Source organism: Apium graveolens, chromosome 3 (assembly GCF_009905375.1).
Source record: "Apium graveolens cultivar Ventura chromosome 3, ASM990537v1, whole genome shotgun sequence".
Lineage (NCBI taxonomy): Eukaryota > Viridiplantae > Streptophyta > Magnoliopsida > Apiales > Apiaceae > Apium > Apium graveolens.
In genome coordinates this window covers 95,075,899-95,085,054 of record NC_133649.1, presented here as the reverse complement: position 1 = coordinate 95,085,054, position 9,156 = coordinate 95,075,899, and the positions used below count along the sequence as shown (strand labels likewise).

Below are 9,156 nucleotides of genomic sequence, written 5' to 3'. Positions count from 1 at the left end.
AATTTGTGAATTTAAAAAAAGAAGAAGAAGAAGTTGGTAGTTTTTTGGCAGTTGGTATACCCGGATAGAGACATGTCCGCACTCTTAAAAGATTCAACATAAAATTGGGAAGGAATAGAAAGGTATGTAAATTTGGAGGTATATATTTTTCAAGTACAGAAATAAATAGTTATGTAAAATGATATGGGTTAAGTATATATTTTTCCTTTGTCATTTAAATCAACCAAAAAAACTATAGATTAAATTTTTAAATTTGGTAATTTAAACTATTAATTGTTGGCATAAGACTTTGTTTAACAAGTTAAACAATTAAATCTAACAAAAACCAATTTCAAATATTTTTAAAAAATAAGGGTCCGTTTATTATTGTTGTTGCAGACCATTACGACAGTTTTTGTTATTTGATAAATTCTAAAAAATGATGTCTGAAAAAACGCTTTTGATCTAAAAGCTGCTGTTAGCAAAAGAATGTCCCCCATACTTTTGAAAAAAAGCCGTTTTCAGCTTTTGCAAGAATTAGCTATCAGTTTCACTAATCACTATCAAATTTTCTCAAAAATATTATTTTTATATATTATATCTCAAAATATGCATAAATTAAAAAAAATTGTCAAACAATTATCTAATTTTCGTGATAGCAATTTTTCCACCAGCACTTTTTTTCACAGCAGTTTTCAATAGCACTCCCAAACAAACAGAGTATAAGTAATATTTGATTGCAAATTATATTTTTGTAAATATATTTAAAATTAAAAAAAGGTCATAATATTGATAAATTTACTATATTAAGATCAGAATGGTGGGTATCAAATAATAAATTAAAATCGGGGAGAGGGGGGGAGAGTAATTTAGAAAGTGAGGAGAGAAGGCAAGCACGATCCGTCACTGCTTCACCCACATTGATCTGTATATACAGCTTTCTAGGGGGCGGAAAGGGCGAATTTGAAGTTTGAATTGCTGAAATAAAATTTTTGGGGTTTCATTAATTTTAGTATATCATGTATTTGTAAGGCGACGTGGGAACGTTGCTAATCATTATTCCATTCATTTGCATCTTAGTATTTCTGACTTATAACCTATTACTACATTTCACATATTTAACTTTATTTATTAATTGGAAAATGTGGACTTCGATTAGCAAATTGGGATCAGGAGCTGCTAATTGGTTTCACATTAAAGTTGTTGATCCTCTTGTTTTTATCCTCAAAAGGTACCCCCTACCACTCCTCTACTCCCTTTTATGTATGTTGATCGTATATTATCATATGTGTATACTGTATACTATGTGCTTGTACCTACTTTCATGTTGATTTTCGATAGCTAGTTATTGTTGGAAATTGTTTGTGTACACTTTGCATTTTACGAGTGTTTGTTGGACATTTCTTTGAGAATGTGGATTGGATTGAATTTGCGGAATTTTTAGACTTGGGGCAGCGGTTGGTTGTGAGAATTGGAATTTGATGATTATAATCAAAATTGAAAATGAAACAGAGGATGTAACATCAAAGGGGAAATGGAAATGAGAAAGTTCAAGTTTTCAATGATGAGCTTTGTGAAGATAATTGCAGAGTAGAAATGAGCTGTTCATCCAAAATTTTTTGGAATGAGCTCTAGTTTAAATATGTATGAATTGAATAGAGGGAAGGACTATATATGAATGTTATCCAAGTAGTTCAAGTTTTATTCTTTCTATAGGAACGGCACATTTGAGAATATTAACAAGTGATTAGTGCAATATCTAAAATTCTATAATTATGGAATTGAACATGACACATATTTTACTTACAATGCCATGGCTACTTAGGGTTGGGCGTGAGATATGCCCTTTTTTAGCCTATAGTTACAAGAGGAATTATCATATTGTAATATCCCACATTGGTAAGATAAGTAAAATTGAATGTCTTAAAAGCACAAGTCAACCACTAATGTGTACCAAAGTTGCTAATCTTTTGAGCCATATGTGAGGGTTAAACGGCCTGGTACGCGGGTTGTGGAATTGGACTTGGGGTGTATCCTTCCTCTCTTTTTTGATAACATTTATGAGAACGAGAAACAAAGTAATAGATTGTTGTTTTTTAATTGAATCATATTGGTAGAAGTTTTTTAAATGGAATTGCTAAAATGTGCCCATTGTACCAACTCTTTTGTTAATTCTAGGGGTGCTGAGCCGAAGCAATTGACATTCTCAGCTGCTCTTGGTGTTACTTTAGGAGTATTTCCCATATGTGGTATGTTGTCCTTTTCTAGGGGTTGTGCAGTTTCTGCTTCTTAGCTAATCTACCTATTTAATTATCTTTTTATTTACACGGCGAATCATTTACATTAAATGTTCCTATCAGCTACTCTGTGTCACAGCTAGTCTTATGTAGTCATTTTAATGTTCATACCTTCAAATATGTAATTACAAGCATTGAGTTCTGTCTAATCCAATCATTTATGCTAAATTAGAACAGTCCAGGCTTGACCATGAATTCATATTTGTGTTATAGATAATTACAAACCTTGCAAGGTCTTCAGTATTTTGATTTGCCTTGGTGTCTGAGTTTAGTTGATGCTGTTTACTGGTCTAGTTAGTACAACTAACTAACATGTCTTGGTAGACAGAAAATATTTATAAGTTGGCTGCAAAAATACAAGTTTTCGTTAGATTTCTGTTAAAACAACAGTTTTAAATTTTATGAAAAGAAATGGTCTGTTTTTTACCTTTTGGAAATTATGTTTTCTCTTCCATACATGAATGTTTAGAGCATTCTTTAGTAGAGCTTGATTATAAATGTGGAGTCGAGGTCCATTACTAACTAGCCATATTACCAATCACAGTAGTAAAAATCACAAGTCCCAGTACGAACAAATATCATCACAGTGCAACAGATTACCTGTCTCAGTAATACAAATTACCAGTTATTAGTTTGTATTCTGAATTAGTTTGGTTTCGAACAAACAACTATGTGCGTGCACAATCAGAATTGAACATTCACAAAATCTACCTGAATTTAGTGTATTGACATTGCATAAGAATAAAAGAAGTAATTAAAAGTACTTTATAGGTTCTTTAAAATTCCCATAGCTTTTCATTCAATATTAACATTCAATATTATTGACATTAACAGGGGTTCCACTATTTTTTTGCGGGCTGGCCATTGCAGTGCTTGGATCTCGTTGCCATGCTCCAACAGTAATGCTTTCCAATTTTGTTGCTACCCCACTTGAGTTGAGGTAAAGTTTCCCTTTCTTTACAACAATTAGATATCTCTTTTCAGAATCAGAATACAGTATATCTTAATAGGGAAAGTTTTCTAGTTTTCCTCGGTGTTTTTTGCACATGAATGAGGCTTGAGAAGTAAAGAACAAAAAACATATGGTTAAGTTGTCAACTATCAAGTTATTGGATGCTTAAACAGTTACTTTTTGACAATATTCTGATATTCTTCTATAAATAATAAATTCTGGCAGGTTAAACCAAATTGTGCTGATTTTCAAATGAGTCTGGTTATAGACTTATAGTATATTCATCAGAGTGTTGATTATTATGAGATGAATCTTTATGTTGAATTTGAAATCTGCCAAATTGAATTAATGAGCAGTGGCCAACTGGTCATCTACTTTTGTTAAGTATTTGGCATAGAATAGGATGAGTAACTGAAGTTGGTGGTTATTCTAATGATCTATGAATTGCATAAATTTTATGTGAAGGTTTAAGAACTTACGAACCCTTCAATGTCAATCTCCACTCTATCTGTTTTTTTTCCATATTATGGCTATCAATTTTTTCTGTTGATTTCATTTTCCTCTTCAAATACAAGGTGACTTTTCAAACTTTCACTTGTAGTAACAGTGAATAAAATTTGATGTACCAATGAAGGCTTCAATCTCTCCTTCAAAAAGCTAAATTTTAGATAGTTTAAAGTAAGGCACGGTCATCTCTGTGGAGTATGAAAATTCTCTCTTCCATGATGGTTTAGGTGGATGCGTGTACAAACGGGCTGTCTTGTACTTCCATCATTTATTGTTATGGAATGTTGATGAGGAATTGTCCTACATCAAATGTATTGCTGCATGCTGATGTTCCCCAACATATATTTTTTCTAATTACTTCTTTTTTCACTTCCTAGTTTGGTAATACCATTCTTGCGCTTTGGGGAAGTTGTAACTGGTGGACCTCATTTTCCTTTGACCTCTGATGCCTTAAAGAAGGTGTTAAAAGGACAAGCTTCAATAGAGGTTTTCCAAAGTATCTTTCACGCGGTAGGTGACTGCTTTGACTCTTCTTTTTTTTTTGTTTTTCAAAAAAGGACTTGTATTTTTGATATAGGGAACCTAGACCATCCTATACATTTGTAAGTGAATTGTTGAACTAGAATATGGCTACTAGATAACATTATTATGCCATCTAACAAAGTTTTAATTAGAAATCCTTATCCTCTGTGTGCTTTGCTGATCAAAATGACCACATATCTGCTTATTTTAATCTATTTATTTGCTTAGCTTAAAAACTTAATGGACCATCTGTGCAGCTGTTGGGATGGCTGGTTGCTACACCCATTATATTCGTGATATCCTATGTGCTATTTTTTCCCTGCTTCAAGATCTTGGTTCACAAGTTTAGTACCATTCCTTCAAGCCCAAAGACACCAATATTGTCCCAAGGAGATATCAAACTGAAGGTAAGAGATGTTTAATCGTCATTGAAGCTAGAAAACAATCATTGACCCTGATTGACAAGGATACACATTATTGCCATGATGCTTGTACATGTTATTATAAGGATTTTAGTTGCATACAAGTTTGAAGCCACTCCCGTCCCCTCGATTTACACATGTACACAGAGAGATAATTTTCCATATTACTGTTGTACAGAGATGCGTCACAGAAATCATAGTAGACCTGAAACTACCATCTATTTGTTTTACACACGGATACATATTTGAACTTTATATACAAATATTTATTTCAGAATGTCTCATATTCAAAATTATTGTCCATTGGCTGATATCTTCAAGGTACAAGGTACTAACGGTTCATGCTTTAAAGAGTTCCGATTATGCTCAAAAGAAGTTCCGATTGGCTTGTCATGTGAAATTCAAAGTTGCATCAGGATTGTTGTGGTTGCATCTTGGTTGAATAATGGAAAAACTAAAGATGTAATGGTTTGTTTCTGTTGATGTCTAAAAAATAAATGAAAATGTTGTAGTTGCTTTCTGATTGATCTTATTTCCGGTTGCAGAAAATATTATACCTAGCTTGTGCAGGAGTTCCCAAATTGTCTCATCAAATGATAAATTTAATAAAAGCTTACATGAAAAATATAAACAAAGAAAATCGTTTTTCTCATCTGTTCTTTTTATTTTTGGGAAAAGAAGTAGTACATTTTGGTTCAACTAGAGAAATCTAACAATTGGTAATTTGTTTCTAAAATTTATTTAACCTGATATTGTAACTCGTTTCAATTATTATAAAAATACTATTTTTAGGATGAAATTTAAACAAACCAACTTAAAAATAAAAATTTAAAATACATGAAACAAATGAAATTCTCGTATCCTAAAAAAATTGCCGGTACTGTAATTTTGATTTCTTTGACACAGCAGAAAATAATCACTCAGAATATAACAAACACAGAAATACAATATAACAATCAATACAAACTCATTGACAAAAGTTCCAAAAGTTGAAGAAGCCCTGCACCTAAACATTGACATGCTGCTGCACTTCACTCACTACTTGCTTCTTCATCTTCTTCGGATAACAATGGAAATAACAAGTCACAATTTTCAACTATTGGCTCCCTTAGATCTTTCAAGTTTTGTAGCATGCCTGATGGAATCAATGTCTCCAGTTGTGGACAGTTTTTGACCTTCAATATTTCTAACTCACCAAAAAAGTTACCTTCACTATCTATTTCCCAAATCTCTCTTACATTCTCCAAGTCGTATATATCCAATACCTTCATGCTAGGAAAATCCACCTGCAATATTTTATAGTATATAAGTAATTATGTTTGCTCATATGTCTAAATACAGTTAAATCTCGATAAATGAATACACATGATAACATAACACTTTACCCCGGTCGTATATATATTGTCTCTATTATGTTGCAACCGAAAAAGAATATTCATATGACGAGGTTTTACTGTATGTGAAAGAGCATACCTTTCCATCAAAGACACTATGTACCCCTGACATATCATATATCTTAACACTCTTCAAGGCTGGGAACTTCACCTGCAATATATATCCAAGAAAGTTTACTTCAAAACTTCAAATTTATTACTGTTTCCTTCAAAACTAGTACTACATAGATATAAACTCACCATTTCATCAAAAAGAGATTGATCAGCTTCAGCAACAGTGGTAATAATTGATCGGGAACGAAAGCTTCTGAAGTTTGGCATTCTAAAAAAATCAATGGATGTTAATTTGGGAAATGTTATGACTTCCTTGCACTCTTCTTCACTTTGGTCCCATACAATTTCTTCCAACTCGCCGCAATCAAATATTATGAGCTCTTGTAATTGTTGAAGGCCTCTTGCAATTGATGTGCTGAAGAGGTATTTAATTTCTGTGCATAAGGATATATCTAGTACACTTAAATTGGAAAAAGAGTGCAACGCCACTTTATTCAGACGCCACTGTAAAATTTTGCCTAAATATTTGACCTTATAACAGGCCACAAGTTTTAGCCAGGTGAGTTCTGCAAACTCTTTTCCGTTCTCAATCCTGAAGCAATGCTCAAAACCTGAAAAAATGCCTTGGAGAACTAAATCTTGGCTTCTCTGTACTAGACTTATGATCCCATCACCTTCGAGATTTCCATAACAGAATTTCAGTGATTTTGATGGCGAAACAAGCTCCCCATTTTGGAAATTCTCACCAAGAGAAAGTGTGTATCTTTGTAAGTTCTTCCAGATCTTTTCATCTGGAAATGACGCTGTTTCTAATTGGTAGTAGATATGGAGATTTGTCAAGCGAGTCAGGTTACTTAGCTCGGAGTAAATAGGGCACTCCTCGGCTTCTTCATTCAAGATACTGAACTCGTCGGTGATGATCAGCTCTTCAAGATTTGATAGACTTGATATAGAATGTTGAGGCAATGCTACACCATTACAATTGGTAAAATGTAGGATGCGAAGCTGCTCCATGTTTCTTAGATTAATTGGAGCGGAGAAATCAACTCTGTTGAAGCTAAGCATCTCAAGATTTTTCATTCGGGTGATCATGGAAACGTCATCCACCTTGCAAGTGGATATGCTTAATAACCGGAGGTTAGCTTCCAGATTACCAAGAGATGATGGCGGTACTGGGGTTGAAGATAGCATCAAATGTTTGAGATTTACAAACGCGTTGAAGAAGTCATCTTTAATTTTGTCAGAGTGATTCTTAAAGTTGACGATCAAGGTATGAAGATTTGGGAAATCCACATCGTCAGGAAACTCAAAAACATCCTCAGTATCAAAAGTTAGAGATAACAGTTTCACAACAATGTTTTCGTGATTTATATTGCCCCAGATATCTTTTATCCTAGGCCACTTTGATTCGCTAGCTTCAAAATGGAAGGCATGCTCTTCATCTTTTATAGCTACCTCTCTTGCAACATCTCTGACTCTACTATGCATTTTGACATGATTATACGTACCTTCTACCAGCAGCAAAGAAGATTTGAGGATAGCCACCATCGACTCTACTTTATATCTTGCATCTGCTACTGTCTCCAAGCCTTCAAACAATCCCAGCCCCATTGAAGTTCTGAACAAGAAATCGATAGGAATCATAGTGTCCCCTGCTCCATCAAACAACGAACATACTAGAAGGCACAACTTAGCATCTTTAGGCAATGCATCAAAGGAGACATCAAGTGGAACCCGTCCATGAAAGATCATTTGACCAAATGTTGCCCTCCACGATGCATCCTCACTGTTGTCCCGTAGTGTGTTCCCAAGTACAGCAATGTCAAGTGGCAAACCATCACAGCGATCACACACTATTCTTGCCAAGTCCTTGTCATCCAACGAGTCAATTGTACTGATCCCAACTACCTGAGAAAGTAACTCAAAGGCTTCGTCTTTCTCCAATTTCTCAATCCCAAATAATCCTTTGCATTTGTTAATGTTACATACATCTCGTGTTTCAGACGTTATCATGATCTTACAACCCTTGACACGCCTATCAACTCCTGGAGCAGTTCTGATATCCTCATCTATGGTATCATTTCCCCACTTGTTATTGCCAAAAGGGATTCCAACATCTTCCAAGTCAGGAATCTTGTTTTGGACATCATCAAGTATTATAAGTATATGTGCACCATAAGCCCATTTCTGTGCCACTTCTAAAGCTTCATTTTCTTCTCCATACTGAAATTCTACCCCCAGACATTTTCCAATCTTCAGCCGTAAAGCTCGAGCATCCACAATTTGGCTAGCATTAATTATTGCAACTTGGTCGAACATCTGCAACTCCATGGCTTTCTTGGAGACTTGTTCAACCAATGTGGTCTTGCCAATTCCCGGAGTTCCGTAGATTCCAAGCATTACAGAGCCATCATCTTTCTCTAGTCTAGATAACAGCTGATTATAAGCATCTTGTCTTGATCCAAATTCCATATACTTAGTAGCATTGTTCACTGCCATGAGAAATAACTATAGGAGGAAATGATTAAGTGAAATCAAGAGATAGTTAAATGAATGTGTAGGTATAATAAGCATGGAGGATGCATGCCCTTATATATGCGTTAAAGGATGGAGTAGATATGTAGATGAGCCATCAGAAAGGACCTAAAATATGAAAACTGCAAGTGGCATATACACAAATATTAAAACTGAGTCAACTAAACTAAAGCACACCTAATGCATGCATTGAGAATACATCAGCTTGTAGCCAAATTGATGTAATAAAACCGTATCGCAGACAACATAGTGGTAAAGACCTATCAGAATGAACTTGTTTGAATTTTGTATTCCTTGTCCCCGGGGCCAAGCTCACAAATAAAGAAAAGAAAAGTATACTATAATCCTACAATCAGAAAAATAAACAAGTTGTCTGGTGTGTACAGCTGATAGAAGATCTCTGGGCACCATTATCATCCACTTCGGCTGCTATTGAAACCAACAGTTTTATATTGGACTATTGTCTAATTCTCTTATCGCTTTCAATATACCAT

The 9,156-nt window shown here is 34.4% G+C and overlaps 2 protein-coding genes across 2 annotated transcripts; one reads left to right on the top strand and one right to left on the bottom strand.

The window, feature by feature from the left end:
* Positions 1–826: 826 nt before the first annotated feature.
* LOC141712625 (uncharacterized) lies at positions 827–4,956 on the top strand. Its single transcript, XM_074515631.1, has 5 exons — positions 827–1,210; positions 2,158–2,228; positions 3,111–3,216; positions 4,113–4,245; positions 4,515–4,956. The coding sequence occupies exons 1-5, from the start codon at positions 1,122–1,124 to the stop codon at positions 4,677–4,679; spliced, it is 564 nt and encodes a 187-aa protein (XP_074371732.1). The 5' UTR covers positions 827–1,121; the 3' UTR covers positions 4,680–4,956.
* Positions 4,957–5,539: 583 nt separating this feature from the next.
* On the bottom strand, positions 5,540–8,892 carry LOC141712624 (disease resistance protein At4g27190-like). Its single transcript, XM_074515630.1, has 3 exons — positions 6,314–8,892; positions 6,153–6,224; positions 5,540–5,965 (listed from the first exon to the last, which is right to left on the bottom strand). Exons 1-3 carry the CDS (start codon positions 8,624–8,626, stop codon positions 5,711–5,713), a joined length of 2,640 nt encoding a protein of 879 aa, XP_074371731.1. The 5' UTR covers positions 8,627–8,892; the 3' UTR covers positions 5,540–5,710.
* Between the last annotated feature and the right edge of the window lie 264 nt (positions 8,893–9,156).

Excerpts from the sequence above, each read along its gene's own strand:
- LOC141712625 (XM_074515631.1), top strand. The coding sequence starts at position 1,122 with ATGTGGACTTCGATTAGCAAATTGGGATCAGGAGCTGCTAATTGGTTT. Across the intron at positions 2,229-3,110 it reads AGGAGTATTTCCCATATGTG|GGGTTCCACTATTTTTTTGC; the intron begins GTATGTTGTCCT and ends TGACATTAACAG. Across the intron at positions 3,217-4,112 it reads GCTACCCCACTTGAGTTGAG|TTTGGTAATACCATTCTTGC; the intron begins GTAAAGTTTCCC and ends TTCACTTCCTAG.
- LOC141712624 (XM_074515630.1), bottom strand. The coding sequence starts at position 8,626 with ATGGCAGTGAACAATGCTACTAAGTATATGGAATTTGGATCAAGACAA. Across the intron at positions 6,225-6,313 it reads AATCTCTTTTTGATGAAATG|GTGAAGTTCCCAGCCTTGAA; the intron begins GTGAGTTTATAT and ends TATATATTGCAG. Across the intron at positions 5,966-6,152 it reads ATAGTGTCTTTGATGGAAAG|GTGGATTTTCCTAGCATGAA; the intron begins GTATGCTCTTTC and ends AAAATATTGCAG.